Here is a 23,164-nt window from a genome sequence, read left to right as displayed (position 1 = left end):
TGAAAAGTTGGCTAACATCTCCCTGCTCCAGGGCCGGGGAATCTGCTCTGAAGTGTTCTCTCCCTCACTGGCCACCCCTCACATAGGCTCTCCTACTGCCTAACCTTTGCCCTTTCTAATTGCCCTGATCTCATCCCAACCTCCATAGCTGTGTTTAAAGTCCACCTCTGGGGAACACACAGAGTGAGTGCTCCAGATAATTCCTTTCCCAGTCCTGCTCGGCATCTGGCCGGTTGGCCGTGTACCCAGACTTCCTGGGACACTGGCTGGGGTTTGAGGAGGGACCTCACTACCTACCTGGCTACAGGATGACGCTGGCCACTAGCTTCTTGATTTTGTGGCTCAGCCTGGGGGGTGGCCTGGCTCAGAGTGACACCAGCCCTGACGCAGAGGAGTCCTATTCAGACTGGGGCCTTCGGCACATCCGGGGCAGCTTTGAATCTGTCAACAGCTACTTCGATTCCTTTCTGGAACTGCTGGGAGGGAAAAATGGAGTCTGTCAGTACAGATGCCGATATGGTGAGTGCACGGTCTCTCTTCCGGTGAGACTGTCACTGGTGGACCTGTGAAGAGCCTGAGCAGGGCCACAATCTGTCATGCACTTTTTCCTGTTATCCACCTCTTTGAGGGGTGCCAGATTCAGCAACTAAAAATATAGGACACCCAATGAAATTTGAATTTCAAATAAACAGCCAAAACTTTGTTAAAATATGTGAGATACTTGGGACACACTTATAGTGACAAATTACTGGTTGTTTATCTGAAATATAAATTTCACCGAGCTTCCTGTGTTTTATCTGGCAAACCTATTCCAAGGAGTTTTGTGAGAATTGTTTCCCTGGGGACAATTTAATGGGTTTATTGTGAGGCAGGTAGGTACTTAGGAAAAGGCGGCAAGGGTGCGGAGAAGGAATAAGAGATGTCTTAGGGAGGTGTTCCTAGGGATGGAAACTAAGCTGAACATTCAGGGAAAATTCTGCCAGAAAACTCTGAGCTTCCTCAGTTACTCTGCTCCTAGCTTGGAAATGGATTCGTCTCTCCCCCTGAATGCAGTTCACATCTTCCTTCCAGATCTGTCAGTCTCTGATCAATTTGCCTAACCCCCCCACCCCACCCCACAAGAGAGCTGTCCCTGCCTCAGTCAGCAGTGGCAGTCCTTTGTGGGTAGGATGGGTGTCTGCCAGCTGCCTCTGTCCACCAGGGATCAGGCCCCAAGCAGGCCTGGGGATGTGGAACTGAATTGGGTAGGAGCACTACCTCACCTGAGTTGTAAAGAGGGTACATGGGAGCCTGCATGCAGGTCTGGCTGCAAAAGAGCAGACCCTGTGGCCCGCTCTTCCTTCACCTTGCGCTGGAATTCAGTGTAACGGGAGCAGAACGTGGAGCCCTGGACCTTGCAGCTGGGAGGCAAGGGGTAACTTCAAACGCAAACGAAAATATTTCTGAAAGATACACAGCCTCATACAGCATTTGCTTCACTGTTTAGTTTATCAGATGTTTCATCATGGGATTAAAAGATGAAAATGGTGAGTTTAGCCTAACAGGAAAACACTTGAGAAATATTTTCTCCAGACACTCAACAGATAAAACTCAGCTTGGAGAGAGACTCAAAAGAGCTACACACTTGCTGGACTCACCCAAGCAGCCTCGCAGTACCTTTTTACCTTTGAGCGGGGGAAATCCCTTCCTTATAAACAGGGAGTGACGAAGAGACCATGGTTAATCCTCCAGAACCCAAAGTTTTACAGCACAGAAGCTTTCATCTCAGAGGGGAATGTTGAGAAAAGGAAGCTGCAGCGTCTCTGTGAAGATTCCATAGGATAAATCTGTGCTAGGACCCACCTGGACCGCTAGCAATGTCTTTGTCCAAGGTGTGTTAGACTAATGCAGAGATGCCTTGTCACAGGGACTGTTCTCACCTAGTTTGCATGGATGGGGCAGGAAAGGGTTAACTCACTTCAGATATTTGATCAACACTGGTGCTATTTTCCTTCCTGGAGGCAACACAAGACTTAGGTCTGTGGCTTAGCAAATAGATAACCGCAGGATTTTTTTTTTTTTTAAGGTAAACGAGAACCAAACCCTCTTTTTCTCTAGCAAAACAGCGTTAAAAGATTTTAGCAAATTTTGGTTGCAAGCCTGCACCTGGGTCGGTCGATGCAGCAGCCATGGGTGGGGGATGGATAGTCAACAGAGAGATTACAGGAACACAAATAACTCCACTCACTCTACCAAACAGGACCTGTCCGACCAGGGGTCTGAAAAACACGTAGGAAATAGGGGGTTAAGCCTTGTTACCTCTGGAACGCAGCAGAGCCAAGAACCTGGAGGTTGTGCCCAAGCAGTACAGAACTTCTTCTCAAGTTGATTGTGGATCAAGGAGGCTTTTGAAGAGATAACGCCTAATAACTAACTGAGTCTCTGTTTGCTTTGTGATACACTTCTTGTGCACAAAGCTTCTCTTTCTGTAAAAGAAACTCGCTGTGCTGCAAATCCCCTGAAGGGCTTGTTTAAATGGACTGCTAGCCCTCACCCCTCTTATACTGATTGGGTAGGTCTGGGGTGGGACCAGAAAATTTGCATTCTTAAGAGTTCACAGGTGATCCTGCTGCTGGTGGTCCTGGGACCATGCTTTGAGGAAAAAACTGCTTTAAAAACTGCAATTTTTTTTTTTTGTCAGAAGGAACAATTTAGCAACAGTTAGTCTACAAGAAAAAAAATTGCCATTTGGTAGGTACTTACCACTGCTTAAAACAGTGGTTCCTACCTTGCTCTGCACTTAGAATCACCTGGGGGGTGGGTGGGGGGCGGCTTTAAAAAATGCCTGCTGCCCAAATCAATTAAATGGGAATCTCCATGGATTGGACCTAGACATGGTTATTTTTAACGTTTCCCAAGTGATTGCAAAGTGTGACCAAGGTAGAGAGCACTATTTAAGGGGTCATTCAGCCCATAGGTTGTTCAGACAGGCAAAGGTATATTTGTATCCTGCTAGCCTACACTAGCGTATCAATATTGCTTCCCACACTTCTTGTATCTACAATTCGTTTTCAGGTCAACACACAACATCTGAACTTGCCAAATGATCAGGCTGTAATGAGATTCAGCATGGATAAATAGCATACATGGTACAACTGGTTTAAGGGGTCTGCACTAATGTGAACACGATTCCCTCTCCCATCTCAGGGATTCTGATTCAGTAGGTCTGTGCTAGGAACTGCACACGTGGTCCTCGAACCAGACTTTGAGAAATACTAGTAATGGAAAAATCAGGGGTTTGTACTGGGGGTGGGGGTGGGGGTGGGGAATCTCATTGTTGATGACCTTGGGCAAGTTACGTCTCTCAACCTTTGTTTCCTCATGTTTATAACTAATGTTAATAATACCTACCTTACAAGGCTGTTGTAAGAATTAAAGATAATATATATATGAAGAATTAGTGCCATATGGAACATGGCAGGTACCAAACAAATTTTATAAATGTTATGAGAAAATCTGGTGAACAGGTTAACTATGCATTCGGATTCTTCAGATTCCCTTTCAAAATAAAATTAAAAAACATGAAATCCCAGTGGCTGGACAACATCCTCTCAGCTTCTGGAAGAAATCATCAAGTGATGATTTAGGTGTTCTGTGCCTTTATGAAGGTCTGTGAGGCAGAATTTCTGTGTCTTGGAAATCATGATTTAAGCTATCAACCACACTGTCACACTTTGGTAAAAGGACCTCATGATGATTTTCTTCTTGGGTTTAGTTCTAGGAAGAAAGGTATCCTTAAATATCAGCGTTCTTATTTTCAGGAGAACTTTTTATCTGAAACTTTTTATTTGAAATCTTAGAGCAAAATTCTATGAACCTGTGAGTTTATACGTTTTTCTAGACAAAGAATTCACAGCCTTCATCAGATTCTTAGAGGACCTGTGGCCCCCCCCAAAAAAACAGCTACTGACTTAGAGAGCAAAGGTTGTTCTCAAGAAGGGTGAGGAAATGTCCAGCTTTGCCAGTGGTGGAGGGAAGGGGTGCGCGTTCCTGGAACGTGGGACTTTAAATACTAAAACAAGCATGGTCCCAGGCAAACCAGGACAAGTCGCTCGCCTTACCTCATGCAGTAACTTAATCTGTTTTAGTGACTGAAATAGAGTTTATTGCTTCAGTTAAATTGTCACAGTTCTGTTTTGTTCCCTTGTTGTGTTCCTCATGCTGTATTTGAGGGTTTCTGGCAGGAAGCAGGATGTGCCCTTCAAATATGGCCCTTGGACTCCTAGGCAGACCTCTAGTGGAGCACACAGAGCCACTTCTGCGGGAACAAGCTGGGTGGGGAGAAGGGCCACACCCTCCTAAGAGGCTTAACCCTTGGCCTGGGTGATAAAGCGCCAGACATTTTTACTCTTTTTTCAGTGACGAAACAGAGAGAAAAACGGAGGGGCCCGGGAAGCAGTGGACCTTCCTGCGGGTAGAACTTTCGGGTTTCATGCCTAACTCCCTCATTTGTCTTTTAAGTGTTTTGTGGAGTTTCACTTTATGCAGAAGTTTTAAATTTTCCTAAGAACCAGTCTATCAGTCCTTTTCTTTATAGCTTCTGCATTTTTTGTCTTGCTTAAAAGACCATCCTCACATCAAGATCATAACATTCGGCTCTTTTTTTCTGTGAAAGCAGCTGTAGCTAATACATAAGGAATGAGTGTTGCTGTGTTCTGAAAGAAAACTTTTTTGTGAGCACTAAAGTTTTAATTTCAAATAATTTTCATATGTCACACAATATTATCCTTGTTTTGACTTTTCCCCCAATCATTTAAAAATATAAAAATCATTTTAATCTGGCAGGTTATACAAGAACAGGCAATGGGCTGGACTTGGGCCAGTGTTTGCCAAGCCCTCATCCAGAAGATCAGATGGTCAACCTCCAACTCCTATAAATAGCCAAAACCAAAAAATAAAATTAGTTTGTGGACATTGTACATTATTGATGCCTAGACTCAAAACATCAAACTGAAAAGACTCAACACAACTCAAATCTGCTCCAACTGTAATATGAGGATATAGTACCTGATTTCTGTCTGGACTCAAACCATCACCTTTTTTCTTAGAACTTTTTTTTTTTTTTTTTTTTTTTTTGCAGTAGGCGGGCCTCTCACCGTTGTGGCCTCTCCCGCTGCGGAGCACAGGCTCCGGACGCGCAGGCTCAGCGGCCATGGCGCTCCGCGGCATGTGGGATCCTCCCAGACCGGGGCACGAACCCATGTCCCCTGCATCGGCAGACGGACTCCCAGCCACTGCGCCACCAGGGAAGCCCTTCTTAGAACTTTTAATTCAAGATTCAAACAGAATTTCTACAGCTTTTGTAAAATATTAAAATAAAAAACTGTCATCAATATCAGGCCAGGTGGGACATATCTATAGTTGGTGTCCCATTAGCTTTCAAACTGGGATATCAGAGTTTTATCTTCTGTGAGTTACCAACTGCAAAAAAGGCAGAGGGTAACTCAGGAAACTGGACTGAATCTGCTGCAAAAGCCCTTTATCAGCGAAATTATTAAAGAGTTAAATTTCACCATCAAATTTAGACATTTGTTTCTTCATTGAAATTTTTTTCCTGATTTCTATAAAGCTAGTGTAGGTAGAACATTTGTAAAAGAACAATCTGAAGAAAAAATAAAATCACCATAGTCTCACCTCCAAGAGACAATACGCTTAAATTGTATGACATAGTGTGATTATTTTCATATGTGTAATTTGATTACTAATATTATTTAATACACTTTACCCATTCCCCTATTCCCAGTGCTACAAACACACACACACACACACACACACACACACACACACACACACACACATGGCAGGTTAGTAGAGTATCAATGCTAAGTTATATTTCTCAAGACCTTTGAAAAGTAATGCAGGGACTACTGGTGGGCTGGTGGATTCTGTCAACAAGTACAGGACCTCTCCATTACAAATAACAAGAAAGACGGGGTGGAAATAAAATATTAAAACAAAAAACACACACTCAACCTAGAATGAAATAAAGGGGAAACTTCAAGTTCCAGAAATGAAGGGGAAACAAAAAGCCAAAGTGGTAGCAGGAGCTGATGCTGCCATGGCCCTTGGGGGTGTCAGTCTGGAACATATATAGACTCCAGGGGCTGAGGAATGGGCTTTATTGCTCATACAGAGAGAGGAAAAGTAAATTTCACCTGTAAGAATTGGGAAGTTGGCACTGAACAGTCTGCATAAAGCTTAGAGCCTGAGAAACTGTCTAGTCCGTTTAAAAGGGATTAGATTATTGGATTATCCAATATTCCAAGAAGTAGCAAGAATGCTTTCTGTCCACCTGGGGCTGGAGCTTGGAGGAGGAATAAAGAACATCCACTAAGAAAAATCACTACCTGGGCTTCCCTGGTGGCGCAGTGGTTAAGAATCCACCTGCCAATGCAGGAGACATGGGTTCAAGCCCTGGTCCATGAAGATCCCACATGCTGTGGAGCAACTAAGCCTGTGCACCACGACTACTGAGCCTGCGCTCTAGAGCCTGTGAGCCACAACTACTGAAGCCCACGCACCTAGCTAGAGCCTGTGGTCCGCAACCAGAGAAGCCACCGCAATGAGAAGACTGCGTACTGCAAGGAAGAGTAGCCCCTGCTTGCTGCAACTAGAAAAGGCCTACACACAGCAATGAAGACTCAATGCAGCCACACACACACAAAAAATCACTACCTGAAGCATACACTAGGCATAGGTGAGGAATCTGAATCTATACAGGTGGCCTGGTGTGAGTATCCCAATCTGAGAAATTAACATAAAGACATGTGTCTCACTTATCTTGGGACTCCCAGAGCCACAGCAAAAGCAATTAGGGACTACTCTGTAGTATGTGACACAGGGCACAGGAATTCATTTAGAAAAACAAGCCCTCCTGAAAACAATTACATACCATTCGAAAAGATAATCCACCATGCGGGAGAGTCAGTAGACGTTAAAAAATGAAACGGCATCCCAAGGACTGGAGATAATAAAAAATAACAACATTTGAAATTATTAAAGAAATAAAAGAAGCAATAGAAAACATAATTAAAAAACAGAACTCAATGAAAACAAATACACAGATTTAAAGAACATTTACATAGAACTCCAAGAAATGAAAATTATAGTCATCAAAAGAAAAAAAACTCAGTGGATGGGTTACATAGCAGATAACCTAGCTGTCAGTCAACCTAGAGATAATTAGTAAAATGGAAAATAAATTTGATGAAGCTAGTAAAAATTCGGTACAGAGAGAAAAAGATAGAAAATATGAAAGAGAGATTAAGATATATGAAGGACAGGATTAAAAAGACTCACCATTCAGTATAAGAGGCCCAGAAGGAGAAACTATAGAGAATGAAGAAAATAAAAAATTCAGACAAGGGCTGTGAATTCTCCAGAGGTGAAAGACACCCGAGTCTTCAGATTGTTCCAAGTGGGGTAAGGATACACAGTCCACCTATAGATACATTGTAGTGAAACTGTGGGAATTGAGGAAATTGGAATTTTTGTGCATTTCTGGTGGGAATGCAAAATGGTACAGCTGCTGAAGAAAGCCTGCTGATAGTTCCTGAAAAAGTTAAACAGAATTACTATGTGACCCAGCAATTCCACTACTCGGGTATGTATACCCAAAAGAACTGAAAACAGCTATTCAAACAAATACTTGTACAAAATTATTCATAGCAGCACTCTTCACAATAGCCAAAAGATGGAAATGACCACCACGTCCATCAATGGTGGATGAATAAACAAACTGTGGTAGATCCAGAGAATGGAATATTATTCAGCCATAATAATAATATGGATGAACTATGAAAGATGGAGCATGACTGCTAAAGATGGGTACGGGGATGATAAAAATGTTCTAAAATTAGATTGTGGTGATGGTCTCACAACTCTGTGAAAAGCTAAAACCCATTGAATTACACACATTAAACGGGTGAACATATAATATATTAATTACATCTCAATAAAGCTGTCGTAGAAAAAAATGTAATGAAAAAGAGATGCAAATCATAATGGCAACTGCAATAGTTAAGTATTGTTGAGTAGCAGGTGACCCCCAAACTTAGCAGCAGAAAATAACAAACATTTATTGTATCACACATTTTCTGAGGGTCAGGAATCTAGGGGCTCCACTGGGTGTTTCTGGCTCTGAGTTTCTCATAAAGTTGTAGTCACACTGCCTGTTGATATTACAGTCTCTGAAGATATGACTGAAGCTGGAGATCTCCTTCCAAACTCATGTGGCTGTTAGCAGGAAGCTTTAGTTTTTTACCAATGGACCTTTCCATGACAGAAGTTGTAGCCTTTTTTTTTTTTTTTGACATCTTTATTGGGGTATAATTGTGTTACAATGTTGTGTTAGTTTCTGCTGTATAACAAAGTGGATCAGCTATATGTATACATATATCCCCATATCCCCTCCCTCTTGCGTCTCCCTCCCACCCTCCCTATCCCACCCCTCTAGCTGGTCACAAAGCACCAAGCTGATCTCCCTGTGCTATGCAGCTGCTTCCCACTAGCTATCTGTTTTACATTTGGTAGTGTATATATGTCAATGCTGCTCTCTCGCTTCGTCCCAGCTTACCCTTCCCAGAAGTTGTAGTCTTTTATAATGTAATCTTGGAAGCAACATGGCTCCACTTCTGCCATATTCTGTTGATCACACAGACCAACCCTAGGACAATACACAAGGTTATGAATACCAGGAGATGGGGATCACTGAGGGCCACCTTGAAACACCATCATATACACATGTTGTACCACAGCAACAAATACCCAAATAGACTGTGGCAGAGACTGCTTATTGTCCCCCTTTTCTACATTCAGAAGCCCTCCTCCCAACTTCCAGCAGGGCTCATGACTGCCTCCATTGAAGAAAAACTTCATTTCCTAGCCCACCTTTGCAACTAGGTGTTGCCATTTGATTAAGGTCTGGCCAAAGGGAAGTAAGATGAAGTGATGTGTGTAGCATTCTGGAGTGTGTTTATTTATTTATTTTGCGGTACGTGGGCTTCTCACTGTTGTGGCCTCTCCCGTTGCGGAGCACAGGCTCCGGACACGCAGACTCAGTGACCATGACTCACGGGCCTAGCTGCTTTGAGGCATGTGGGATCTTCCCGGACCGGGGCATGAACCCGTGTCCCCTGCCTTGGCAGGCGGACTCTCAACCACTGCGCCACCAGGGAAGCCCTGGAGTGTGTTTATTAAAGAGAGGAGCTCTGACCTTTCCACCTCCTTCTTCCATCCTGCTGCTTGTAATATGGATGTGTTGGCTGAAGCTCCATCTTGGACCATGAGAGTCAGGGCTAAATTCCAGGGCTGGTAGAGCTGAAGGCTAGAAGCAGCCTGGGTTCCAGAAAAGGTCAGATTTATCATTCCAGTCTTCTTTTTTTTTTTTTTTTTTTTGTTTGTTTGTTTGTTTTTGCGGTACACGGGCCTCTCACTGTTGTGGCCTCTCCCGTTGCGGAGCACAGGCTGCGGACGCGCAGGCTCAGCGGCCACGGGTCACGGGCCCAGGCACTCCGCGGCATGTGGGATCTTCCCGGACCGGGGCACGAACCCGTGTCCCCTGCATCGGCAGGCGGACTCTCAACCACTGCGCCACCAGGGAAGCCCCATTCCAGTCTTCTGAGCCTTAATTCTGGATCTTGATGAGATATCTTATCTTGTTTAAGCATCTGAATAATACAGTATGTAGGAGGTATAATAAATATATGGAGAAAATTATAACACTCTGTTGAAAGACATAAAGGAAGACCTAAGTAAATAGAAAGCTATATTAGGCCCATGTTTGGGAATTCAGAATATTATAAGAAAGTCAGTTGTCTCCAAATTAATCTATAAATTCAATGTATTTTAAATACAAATCCTCATTTCGTCTCTTGTAGACATAATCTACATGTCTCATGTAGACTAATTGGACTCTCAAATTCATATGCAAGAGTAAAAGTCCAAGAGTAATGAAGGCAGTTTTTAAGAATAATAAGAAGGGAGAGCTCTAAAGCATAGACTTCATACCTAAAAATTAAAACAGAAAGATGGGAAAAAAAAAAGAAAAATGGGGTACAAGGGGGCTTCAACTGTAGTTACACCATTTAATTAAACAGAAGAAATACTTACAGCATGTTTGGCAAGTTAACATTCATTGTGTTTGTGTAGTGGGTACATGGGTATTTGTTTCTCTGACTTCGGTTTTGAAATATTTCATAATACAAAATAATTGAAAATAAAATACCTGGCAGGAGAAGATTAAAGAAAAGAAAGAGGAAATGCCATGTGTCTCACTTGGAGGATTAATTCTTAGCTTATTTCCTCTGTCTTCTGTTATGTCTTGCATCTCCTACACAAGGCAAAGGAACTGGGGAAAGAACATGGGCTTTGGAGACAAACAGGATATCTGGATTTATATCCCAATTCCCCCCACTTTCTATGTGACTCAGACCAGTCACAAAACCTCTTAGCCCCATATTCCTTATCTGGATAATGGGATAAAAATACTCACTGCAGATGACTGTCTTGAGGTCATCTCAGGTCAAGGTTATATTTATCTATAATGACTACCCTTGACACACTGACAAAGCTTCTCTGTATGCATTTGCAAGATTATAAAATTACCCAAAAGCCAAGTAGGAGAAACCAAGAAATCCAAAGCTTTTCAGATAGCTTCGCCTTAGTTCTGTGACACAAATGCCTAAAATGTTTCATTGGGGTGTTTTCTTTGCCCTTTGGTAAACAATGCTTTGTCTGCATTTATGGAATCTTGCAAAATTTCCTTCACGCTATTCTAAGAAAGTTTGTGGTATTGTTGTTGTTGTGTTTTTTTTCCGGTACACGGGTCTCTCACTGTTGTGGCCTCTCTTGTTGCGGAGCACAGGCTCCGGACGTGCAGGCTCAGCGGCCATGGCTCGTGGGCCCAGCCACTCTGCAGCATGTGGGATCTTCCCGGACCGGGGCACAAACCCGTGTTCGCTGCATCGGCAGGCAGACTGTCAACCACTGCGCCACCAGGGAAGCCCTGTGGTACTGTTTTAATTCTGATCCCTTAAGTGTATGATCAGGTCTTTGTGCATAGTATGTGGTCTTACAGTGGATAGAAGAATGAGAAACCTTGAGTTTCAGTTTGGTTTTGCCACAGACTTTATCTTCAAGGTCGTGCACGTAAGAAACATTAGAATTGTTAGTAAGTAAGTGCTCATAAAATTTTTCAATATTTGGAGAAAAACGCCAACCTGGTCTGAAGGTTATTACTCTTTTATGATATCATCATAATCATCATCACCACCTAATTTAAGTCTGGTGAGGAGCAGTGACTTTTTCTTTTAATTAAAAACATTTTTTTCTTTATTTATTTTATTTTCTGCTGCGTTGGGTCTTTGCTGCTGCACGCGGGCTTTCTCTAGTTGCGGTGAGTGGGGGCTACTCTTTGTTGCGGTGCGTGTGCTTCTCACTGCGGTGGCTTCTCTTGTTGCGGAGCACGGGCTCTAGGCATGTGGGCTTCAGTAGTTGTGGCACACAGGCTCAGTAGTTGTGATTCGCGGGCTCTAGAGCCCAGGCTCTAGATCCCAGGCTCAGTAGTTGTGGCGCATGGGCTTAGTTGCTCCGTGGCACGTGGGATCTTCCTGGACCAGGGATTGAAACTGTGTCCCCTGCATTGGCTGGCGGATTCTTCCCTGTGCCACCAGGGAAGTCCCATGGGCAGTGACTTTTAAAGGAAAAACTGAACATGCTTTTTAGATCATTTTTATTTGATGAATGTTCCCAAATGCTTAATTTCTAAACATTTCTTCTCGCTTCTTTCCTCTCTTTCCCCTGCTAGGAAAGGCACCAATGCCCAGACCTGGATACAAGCCTCAGGAGCCCAACGGCTGCAGTTCCTATTTCCTGGGTCTCAAGGTACCAGAAAGTGTATGTACACCACCATTGTTTTCTTAGTTGATTGGTTTTAATTAAAACTAATCCAAGAGTTACCACTTATGGAACTCAACACTTAAGGAATATGACTGAGAAATATGATTAGTATTTTAAATTGGATACAGAGAAAGGAAGGTAATTTTCAAAGAAAGTTTCTGATTTCCTTTCCTCAGAGGCAGCTATCCCCCAGATAAGTCATTGTGTAGTGAACTCTGAAAGCACCAATGCAAATATCAGCTGAGCCTTAGTGAACCAAACATAACTTAATTTGAAATACATCTGACAAGTTTGACTTATTTAAATTGGTGAGACTTTCCAGTGATGTACTGGAGCAAACTGGTACTGACCAGTACCAGTGAGGGCTGATTGCTGTATCCTCAGCACTTTTGCAAGCGGCTGACTTGGTGACGGTACCGTCAAATCAACTATGTTTGGAGTATTAACATCATAGGAACCTGCAAACACACCTCCACCCACCCACACGCCCATACACACAACCAGCTACTGGCTAAACATTTATCATTTTGCCTCTGACCGTTTCTCAAACTGTCGACTTCCTCTAAAAACAAGGAATAATTAATTTCTTTTAAGACCCCTTGGAAGCCCTTTTACCTTTTTCACTTTAGAAAAGAGGTATCATGTAAAATGTAGGTAGAAGGATTTCATATCTAAAATCATAGTTTAGCTATGCCTTTAGTTGGTGTCTTAATCAGGCTAAACTTCACTTTTCTGCTGGTTCAAAAGATTTTTGTAGTCATTTTCTAAGCAGCATAATGTTTATTTTTCTAACTAAAATGCTGCTCACCCATGTAGCATTTTTGTGCAAATTGAAAAAAAGTTCCCTTTCCTCAAGATGGTATTCTTCCATTTGTCAGAAACTAAGCTTAGGGCTTCCCTGGTGGCGCAGTGGTTGAGAGTCCGCCTGCCGATGCAGGGGACATGGGTTTGTGCCCTGGTCCGGGAAGATCCCACATGCCACGGAGCGGCTAGGCCCGTGAGCCATGGCTGCTGAGCCTGCATGTCGGGAGCCTGTGCTCCGCAACGGGAGAGGCCACAACAGTGAGAGGCCCGCGTACCGCAAAAAAAAAAAAAAAAAGAAACTAAGCTTAATATACTGATTTTGTAAGAAAAGGAAATGCCTGCCACTGGCTGGATATTTTTCTTAATAAATATATAAATCTATGATGTCTTGTGGGAAGGTGCCCCCTTAGATATGACACTCTTGTTCACTGAACAACCTTCACAGCTGTATGCCTAACCCGGTCCACAATCATCAATATGTGAATGGACACATAAAACAATCCTTCCAAATATACATTAGAGAAACAATGTATTTTTGGCTAATATCTTTTACTTGATATCAATTTAGTAGCTAAGGAAGTGGTATGCACTCTATTTTGGGAGTAATGTCATTTTGTTTACTGGTACAAATATTATTTAGAACTAGTTCAAGAATTTCCAATTGAGTTGAATTGAACGATAGCCACTATACTCATCTAATTCTGTTACCTCTGTTATGATGTATTCTTAGGTTTAGGGGTGAGGTGCAAGCAAAGTAGTTTGCTTCAGGTGATGGGAATTTACCCGGAATTGCTGAGTCCAGGCCTTTGCCTAGTCTAATGAGTTAGATTATCTCTTAATGTAATAATGCTTTGTTTTGGTTTTTGCTTAAAAGGGCATTTTAAACTACCAAAGTCCATATTCTGCTCTAGGTGGTCTTGTAGTAAAAGTTCAAGCAAGAGAACACTTAAGGAGACCCAAGAGGAAAGAATCTATGATAGCTGGTTAATCAATCCCCACCCATATCTTGAAATCAGATTTTCACAGCTTCCATCCAAGTCCATATCTATATTATGAGAAGAATTGCAAAAGATCCATGTCTATGGAAGCAACTTAAGTGTCCATCGACAGATGACTGGATAAGGAAGATGTGGCACATATATACAATGGAATATTACTCAGCCATAAAAAGAAACAAAATTGAGTTATCTGTAGTGAGGTGGATGGACCTAGAGTCTGTCATACAGAGTGAAGTAAGTTAGAAAGAGAAAAACAATACTGTATGCTAACACATATATATGGAATCTAAAAAAAAAAACAAAGAACCTAGGGGCAGGATGGGAGTAACGATGCAGACCTACTAGAGAATGGACTTGAGGACATGGGGAGAGGGAAGGGTAAGCTGGGACAAAGCGAGAGAGTGGCATGGACATATATACACTATCGAATGTAAAATAGACAGCTAGTGGGAAGCAGCCGCATAGCACAGGGAGATCAGCTCAGTGCTTTGTCACCACACAGAGGGGTGGGATGGGGAGGGAGGGAGGGAGACGCAAGAGGGAAGAGATACAGGGATATATGTATATGTATAGCTGATTCACTTTGTTGTAAAGTAGAAACTAACACACCATTGTAAAGCAATTATACTCCAATAAAGATGTTAAAAAAAAAAAGATCCATGTCTAAACTCACCCTGTTCTCATCTGTTTTATGAACCACAGAATGATTACTCCTCTTTAATCACTTATTGTATCATGTCCCTTACTTCCTCAAGAGTCTTTATCAAATCTAACTTGCTATTTTGGATGTCAAGGCCATCTATCAACTTGCCTTTCTCCTTAATTAAAAAAAATATATATATATATAAAATAAAAATATATAATACATCACCCTGCAAAGACCCTTGAAAGACTAAACAAACTAGTTGACTTGCTTATATATGATATGCTCATTATTTCCTTTCTTTACCTGCTGTATCTTAAGTCTACCATCATCTCTAATAATCCTTTCAAAAAAATTCCTGTTTGGTAACTCTACATGTGGCAGTTTATGAACTTAGTTTATGACACATTTGTAATTGTTTATAGTATGCTTTATCAATGTGTGTGTGTGTGTGTGTGTGTGTGTGTGTGTGTGTGTGTGTTACTTTGTGGTTTGATCATAGTCCCCTTGTGGTCGGGAACTATGTTTTATCCCCACTCTGCTCCTCAACACATACAAACACATATACACATACTTAAAACAGTGCTGCATGGGATGGATCCCTGATAAATGCTGGTGACCTCTTCATGAACTGAGGCTTAATTTTTCATACTTCTGAGCCTTGGAATCTTTTGTTTGAACAAAATCTCATTTAGCATAGGTTTTAGTTGAATTTGCAAGTCTTGAAGCTATGCCCTCTTGCCTAACTTTCTGATTTCTATTTTTAGCACTATAGTGGCCTGTGAATTTGAAAATTACTAAACCCTAAAAGAAAAAGAAGAAAAGTGGGCCATTCAAAGTTATTAAACTAATAATTAGATCATGATCAAAACTTAGCATCCTGTGACTGTCAACCTGATGTATTCTTTCCAGTCATCGGTGCTTCTGAATTGATCTGAATCTGTAACAGGAATTTGAGAACAAGGTAGGCAAGGTTGCCTAAGGTCCTTGGTCTAAACGTGGCATTTTCTTCCTTCACTTTTCTTCCTTCACTTTTCCTCAGATGGACTTGGGCATTCCAGCAATGACCAAGTGCTGCAACCAGCTGGACGTCTGTTATGACACTTGCGGTGCCAACAAGTATCGCTGTGATGCAAAATTCCGATGGTGTCTCCACTCTATCTGCTCTGACCTTAAGCGGAGTCTGGGCTTTGTCTCCAACATAGAAGGTAGGAATCTTAAGTGCATCTACCCGTGAGCAGGGAGTTTTGTTCCTGTTTTCACACAGAAATGTAGCCAGAGCCCTTTTACTCAAAGAGACCATCAGAGCTCACTGATCTTTCATAACAGAACTCTGTGAACAATGCAAGCAAAGGGGAAGGAAGATTCTGGGCAATCCTTCACTAAAGTTCTTGCTGTCCTGCCCAGGAGCTGCTGGCACCACTCTTGATGGACAGGACCATACCAAAGCCTTCCCAGAGAAATAAAATCTATCCTCTAAGGACAGAGCAAGAGTTGTCCAACTGGCTTTCATTATCCATTCCACTGTTAAATAATTTTCCATATCAGGAATTATTTTGTATAGGACTACGTGGTTGGGTTTAAGCCTTTTTTTTTTCTTATTTTGTTCTCATCAGGGAAAGAATTTTAATTTAAAAATCTATCTTTTTTGTGTAAAGGTCTCTATATCTTTGAGGATAATTATTTTCAAACAACTGCTTACCTACCTAATTTCTAGCACTGATTCTGTAATTTCTTTTTCCTAATTTACCTTAGGAGAAGTTGTAATCCTTTAGTTTCTGAAGCCCGAACATTACATCCAGGTATTAGCATTGTATATTTTTAGACAGTGAAGTTTGAAATTCAGGCTTATGAAGAGCTGGCCCCATGCCACCGAGAAAGTCAGCCGCAGGAAGAATCTTGGATCTTGTTATAGATCAATGTCTAGAGTGTCGTCCTGAAGTGAATGTGTGAGGGCTTGAAAATATGAATAATTAATTAGGCCCTGTAAAAGGGAGTATCATTCTATCTGTACCTACAAAAGGTGAAAAAGTGCCTGCTGCTAATCTAGGGTCAGGTCAAGTTACTCCCTCCAAGCAACATCCTATTGATTCTTTCTCCTAAATATCTCTTTGATATATCACTTGCCTGGTTACTACAGATTAACACAATCTCTGGGTCCCATCCAATCTATTGACCCCATAGAGAGCAGGTATGTTTTCATACCAGACGAATCTGATCATCTCCACCCTCCATGTAAGTCCTTCAATAGGTTCCTCTTCCTTAGGATTAAATCCAAGTCCTTAGCATGACATTCATAGCCCTTTCTGATTCAGTCCTAGCCTACCTCTCCAGCATCATCTTGCTTATTTCTGATTTCTTTCCTGACTTCTGCTATTCCAAACTATGTGGGTTGATGGCGCAAATCTTTCTGCCTCTTCAGTTCCCTCTGCTTGAAATACTCTGATTCTTCATTTTTTTGTTGTTGTTCAGTTTTATTGAGATATAACTCATATACTATACAATTCAACCATTTAACTGCTTTTTAAAATATGTTCACAGAGTTATGCAATCAGCCCCACAATTAATTTTAGAACATTTTCATCACTCCAAAAAGAAACTCTAGAGCCATTAGCAGTCCCACTACATCGTTCCCCTGGCTAGCTCTAGGCAACCATTAGTCTGCTTTCTACCTCTATAAATTTGCCTATTCTGGACAATTCATATAAATGGTATCATAAAATATGTGGTCTTCTGTGACTGGATTCTTTCACTTGGCAAGGTTTATCCATATTGTAGCATGTATCAGTATTTCATTCCTTTTTATTGCTGAATAACATTCCATTGTATGGATATAATATGTTTTCTTTATCCATTCATCAACTGATGGACATTTGGGTTGTTTCCACTTTTGGGCTATTATGAATAATTCTGGTATGAACATTTATGTACAAGTTTTTGTGGTGACATGTTTTCATTTCTCTTGGATATATATCTAGGAGGGGAATTTCTGGGTTAGATGGTAATTTTATGACAAACTGATTTTCAAAACAGCTATACCATTTCACATTCCCACCAGCAATGTATTATGGTTCCAATTTCTCCACATCCTTGTCAACACTTGTTATTATCTATCTTATTACAGACCCTAGTTAGTGTGAAGTTATATCTCATTGTGGTTTTGAGTTGCATTTCCCTGATGGCTAATGATGTTGAGCATCTTTTTATGTGCTTATTGGCCATTAAATAACTGCTTTGGAGAGATGTCTGTTCATTTGCCCCCTTTTAAATTGGGTTATTTGTCTTTTTATTAATGAGTCATAAGACTTCTTGTATATATTCTGGATGCAAATCTTTTATCAGATATATGACTTGCAAATGTTTTCTCTCATTTTATGAGTTGATTTTTCACTTTCTTGATGATATAATTTGCAGCCCCAAAGTTTTACATTTTGATTAAGTCCATTTTATCCTTTAAAATTTTTTTTCTTGTACTTTTGGTGTCATATGTAAAAAGGCTTAGCCTAACTCAAGGTCACAAAGATTTACTCATAAGTTTTCTTCTAAGAGTTTTGTTTTAGCTCATATATTTAGACCTATGATACATTTTAGTTAATTTTTGTGTAAGAAAGGGGTCCAACTTCATTCTTTTGTATGTGGACATACACCATTTGTTGAAAGAGACTATTCTTTCCCACAATAAATTGTCTTTGCACCCTTGCCAAAAATCAATTTGCCATAATTGCAGTGTTTATTTCTAGACTTTCAATGCTATTCCATTGATCTATGCCAGTACCACACTGTTCCTATTATTGTAATTTTGTAGTAAATTTTGAAATCAGGAAGTGTCCTTCAACTTTGTTCTTTTTCAAGATTTCTTCAGATATTCTGGATCTCTTGCATTTCCATATGAATTTTAGGTTCAGCTTGTCAATTTCTTCAAGAAATGGCAGGTGGGGGCCTCCCTGGTGGCGCAGTGGTTGAGAGTCCACCTGCCGATGCAGGGGACACAGGTTCGTGCCCCGGTCCAGGAAGATCCCACATGCCGCGGAGCGGCTGGGCCCGTGAGCCATGGCCGCTGAGCCTGCGCGTCCGGAGCCTGTGCTCCGCAACGGGAGAGGCCCACGTACCGCAAAAAAAAAAAAAAAAAAAAAAAGAAATGGCAGGTGGGGGGCTTCCCTGGTGGCGCAGTGGTTGGGAATCCGCCTGCAAATGCAGGGGACACGGGTTCGGACCCGGTCCGGGAAGATCCCACATGCCGCAGAGCGGCTAGGCCCAGAGCGGCTGGGCCCGTGAGCCACAACTACTGAGTCTGCGCGTCTGGAGCCTGTGCTCCACAACAAGAGAGGCCGCGTTAGTGAGAGGCCTGCGCACCGCGATGAAGAGTGGCCCCAGCTCTCCGCAACTAGAGAAAGCCCTCGCACAGAAACGAAGACCCAACACAGCCAAAAAATAAATAAATAAAAATTAAAAAAAAAGAAATGGCAGGTGGAATTTTGATAGCACTCTTGTTGACTCTGTAAATCCTTTTGAGGAGTATTGCCATCTTTTTTTTTTAAAAGATTTATTTATTATTTATTTTATTTATTTTTGGCTGCTTTGGGTCTTAGTTGCAGCACACGGGATCTTTGCTGAGGCATGCAGGATCTTTCATTGCGGTGCATGGGCTCTTTATCATGGTGCACAGGCTTCTCTCTATTGTGGCGTGTGGGTTTTCTCATCTCTAGTTGTGGCGCGCAGGCTCCAGGGCGCATGGGCTCTGTAGTTGTGGTGCACAGGTTCCAGAGCACGTGGGCTCTGTAGTTTGCGGCACGCAGCCTCTCTAGTTGAGGTGTGCAAGCTCAGTAGTTGTGGTGCGTGGGCTTAGGTGCCCTGAAGCATGTGGGATCTTAGTTCCCTGACCAGGGATTGAACCCGTGTCCCCTGCATTGTAAGGTGGATTCTTTTGCACTGGACCACCAGGGAAGTCCCAAGGAGTATTGCCATCTTAACAAAATTATGTTTTCTGATCGATGAACATGAATGTCATTCCACTTATTTGGGTCTTCTTTAATTTCTTTCAACAATGTTTTATAGTTTTCAGAGCACAGGTCTTATACTTTTTTGTTTAATTTGTTCCTAAGTATTTTATCCTTTTTGATGCTTTTTTTTTTTTTTTGGCTGTGTTGTGTCTTTGTTGCTGCATGCAGTCTTTCTCTAGTTGCAGCAAGTGGGGGCTACTCTTCATTGCGGTGCGCATGCTTCTCATTGCAGTGGCTTCTCTTGTTGCAGAGCATGGGCTCTAGGCATGCGAGCTCCAATAGTTGCAGCACGCAGCCTCAGTAGTTGTGGCACAAGGGCTTAGTTGCTCCACAGCATGTGGGATCTTCCTGGACCAGGGATTGAACCCGTGTCCCCGGCATTGGCAGGTGGATTCTATTTTTATTTTTTCAGTTTATTTATTTATTTATTTATTTTTTCCGGTACGTGGGCCTCTCACTGTTGTGGCCTCTCCCATTGTGGAGCACAGGCTCCGGACACACAGGCTCAGCGGCCATGGCTCATGGGCACAGCCGCTCTGCGGCATGTGGGATCTTCCTGGACTGGGGCACGAACCCACATCCCCTGCATCGGCAGGTGGACTCTCAACCACTGAGCCACCAGGGAAGCCCTGGCAGGTGGATTCTTAACCACTGTGCCACCAGGGAAATCCCTTGATGCTATTATAAAGGGAATTGTTTTCTTAATTGTATTTTCAGATTATTTGCTGATAATGTATACAACTACAATTGATTTTTGTATACTGATCTTTAATCTTGCAACCTTACTGAACTCATTTATTAGTTCCAAGAAATTTTTAGTAGATTCCTTAGGCTTTTCTGTACACAAGATAATATCATCTGCATATTGTCTTCCTTTTCAATTTAGATGCCTTTTATTTCTTTCTCTTGCCAATTGCCCTGGCTAGAACTTCTAGTACAGTATTGAATAGAAGTGGTGAGAACAATGTGGAGATTAAACAACATGCTACTGAACAACAATATGCCAAAGAAGAAATCAGAAGAGAATATAACACACCAAGACTTATGAGATGCAGTAAAAGCAGTCCTAAGAGGGAAGTTTATAGCAATAAATGTCAACATCAAAAAACAGAAGGATCTCACATCAACAACCTAACTTTACACCTCTAAGAACTAGAAAAAGAAAAGCAAATGAAGCCTAAAGTTTGTAGAAGGAAGGAAATAAGGAAGATCAGAGTGGAAATAAATGAAATAGAGACTAAAAGGACAATAGAAAAGATCAGTTAAACTGAGAGCTGTTTTATAAAATAGATAAAATAGACAAAACTTTAGCTAGGTTGGCCAAGAAAAAAAAAAAGGATGCAAATAAATAAAATCAGAGATGACAGAGGAAACATTAAAACTAATATCACAGAAATACAAAGAACCATAAAAGACTACTGTGAAAAATTATACACGAAGTTAGACATTCTAAAAGAAATGGATAAATTCCTAGAAACATACAACCTACCAAGAATGAATCATGAGGAAATAGAAAATCTGATCAGAACTATTACTAGTAAGGAGATTGAAGCAGTAATCAAAAATCTCCCAACAAACAAAAATTTAGGACCAGGTGGCTTCACTTTTTTTTTTTTTTTTTTTTTTTGCCATATGCAGGCCTCTCTCTGTTGTGGCCTCTCCCGTTGTGGAGCACAGGCTCCGGATGCGCAGGCTCAGCGGCCATGGCTCACGGGCCTAGCCGCTCCGCAGCATATGGGATCTTCCCGGACCGGGGCACGAACCCACATCCCCTGCATCGGCAGGCGGACTCTCAACCACTGCGCCAACAGGGAAACCCCTTGGCTTCACTTTTAAAGTGGCTTCGACATTCAAAGAAGAATTAGTCAGCCATTTAAATGGCTTCAACATTTAAAGAAGAATTAATACCAATCCTTCTTTCAAAAAGCAGACGAGGAGGGAACACTTCCAAAGACATTTTAAGAGGCCAGCACTACCCTATTCCAAAACCAGATAAGGATACCACAAGAAAATAAAATTACAGGCCAATATCCCTGATGAATACAGATGCAAAAATCCTCCACGAAATATTAGCAACCTGGTTATTCAACCCACACTTGAATAGGGAAAGCTATAGGAAACATAGTAGTGTTATTTGAGGGAGTATTCTGAAAAAAAAAAAAGGTAAATTTTCCATGGCGTGAGCACAGCGATGTGGGGCATTCTGATTGCTAATCATGGTTTCTACATGGAGGCCCATAAAAGGAGGGCATCCCAAAGTGTGTTCTGCTTTACTAGATTGGATAGAAGCTCCTCTGAAAAAGCTTCTCTTAAATCTATTTTTTCATTTTAATTCTGTATTTGCATCCCTGCCTCTACTTTCCTCTGGGTATCATGTTATCCTTGGAAATACGCTGCCTCTTCAAAATTACTCAGACTACTTGGGGTAGTCTTGTATATTAACCTTTATATTTCTCTTAATCTTTTTCAAGTAGCCTGTGATTCTCTGGCTGATACTGTGTTCAACACTGTATGGACCTTGGGCTGCCGGCCCTTTATGAACAGTCAGCGGGCAGCCTGCATCTGTGCAGAAGAGGAGAAAGAAGACTTATGAGGAAGAGGTGATTCCTTTCCCGTTTTGAGTGACACCACAGCCGTCAGTCTGGGAGATGGTAGTACGGCAGATGTGTCTCATTCTTTTTTCCAAAAGTTTGGATACCACAAAGCAGGAGAAAGGAAACACTATTCTACAGCTGAAAAGTGAGTCATCGTTTGAGGAGAATTGGAAAAAAGACATGGAATGATTTGAAGACTATGCTTCACTTTAACACTGGTCTCCCCAGCCAAGACATATTTGCCTGGAAATTCAGTTCTTAAAGACTAAAATACCAGGATTCCTGGAATTAATAATTATATTCATAAGTGAAATTTTGGAGAGTCCAACCATTTGGGAGGCAATGACTTTCCTCTGGTCCATATTTCAGTTGCCAGTAAGCATCTCACATTTAATAAAGTGTACTTTTTAGAATATTTGAAAAGAGATGAATGAATTCCATTATCACCAATATGCTTCCATTTCACTTAGAAGAGAACAGAACCCAACCTGGTAAGTTCCATCAATGATAACAGTTATTCCCACTGGTGCTGAAGAGATAAGAACAAGGCAAGGTCAGAGGCTTACCTGATTAAAGCCAATGGAGGTAGAGGTCAGATGGCGTTAGGCCTCTAAGCTTCCATTTTTTTCCTTCATTGAACTATTCCTGTTGAAATTTCCAATTACTAAGCGGTATTAGTGTCCTGTTAAGATCTGAGAAGCACTTGGTAAAAACTGCCACTGAAGACAGCTAGGAAAATCCCTGAAAACTGAGGGGAGTGAGAGACTGAGGGCCATTCCCTAAACTATGGTTCTCAGCCCTGATTGCAGATTAGAGTCACCTGAGGAGCATTAAAAAAACCAAAGAATCTCTGGGGCGGGGGTGGTACCTACGTGTTGGTATTTTAAAAACATTCCCCAGTGATTCTGATGCACTGTGAGGCCTAAGGGCCACTAAAGTCAGGGATTGGCAAATGAAGGCCCATGGGCCAGATCAGGCCCAACACCTGTTTTGGTAAAGTTTTACTGGAACGCAGCCAGGCTCACATTTGTTTATGGCTGTTCCTGTGCTAGGACAACAGAGTTGAGTAGTTGTAACAGGGCCTGTATGGCCCAGGAAGCCTAAACTAGTTACCCTTTGGCCCTTTACAGAAAAAGTTTACCAATCTTTGATCTACATCATTTTCTCCCTTCCCTTCCTTTTGTTAAT

The 23,164-nt window shown here is 41.8% G+C and overlaps 1 protein-coding gene across 3 annotated transcripts; it reads left to right on the top strand.

Annotated features, from left to right (window-relative positions):
• Positions 1 to 308: 308 nt before the first annotated feature.
• Positions 309 to 21,975, top strand: PLA2G12B (phospholipase A2 group XIIB; the record flags this gene model as incomplete). 3 transcript variants are annotated; one of them, XM_079704112.1, is made up of 4 exons in its annotated part: positions 309 to 519; positions 11,846 to 11,934; positions 15,425 to 15,590; positions 21,857 to 21,975. In XM_079704112.1, 4 exons carry the CDS (start codon positions 309 to 311, stop codon positions 21,973 to 21,975), a joined length of 585 nt encoding a protein of 194 aa, XP_079560238.1. The 3 variants fall into 3 exon arrangements, with proteins under 3 accessions (XP_079560238.1, XP_079560237.1, XP_079560239.1); XM_079704111.1 differs by having other exon boundaries at positions 21,854 to 21,975; XM_079704113.1 differs by lacking the exon at positions 11,846 to 11,934 and having other exon boundaries at positions 490 to 519; positions 21,854 to 21,975.
• Positions 21,976 to 23,164: the final 1,189 nt, after the last annotated feature.

Source organism: Hyperoodon ampullatus (assembly GCF_949752795.1).
Source record: "Hyperoodon ampullatus genome assembly, chromosome: 1".
NCBI lineage: Eukaryota > Metazoa > Chordata > Mammalia > Artiodactyla > Ziphiidae > Hyperoodon > Hyperoodon ampullatus.
This window is presented reverse-complemented; position numbering and strand designations above follow the sequence as displayed.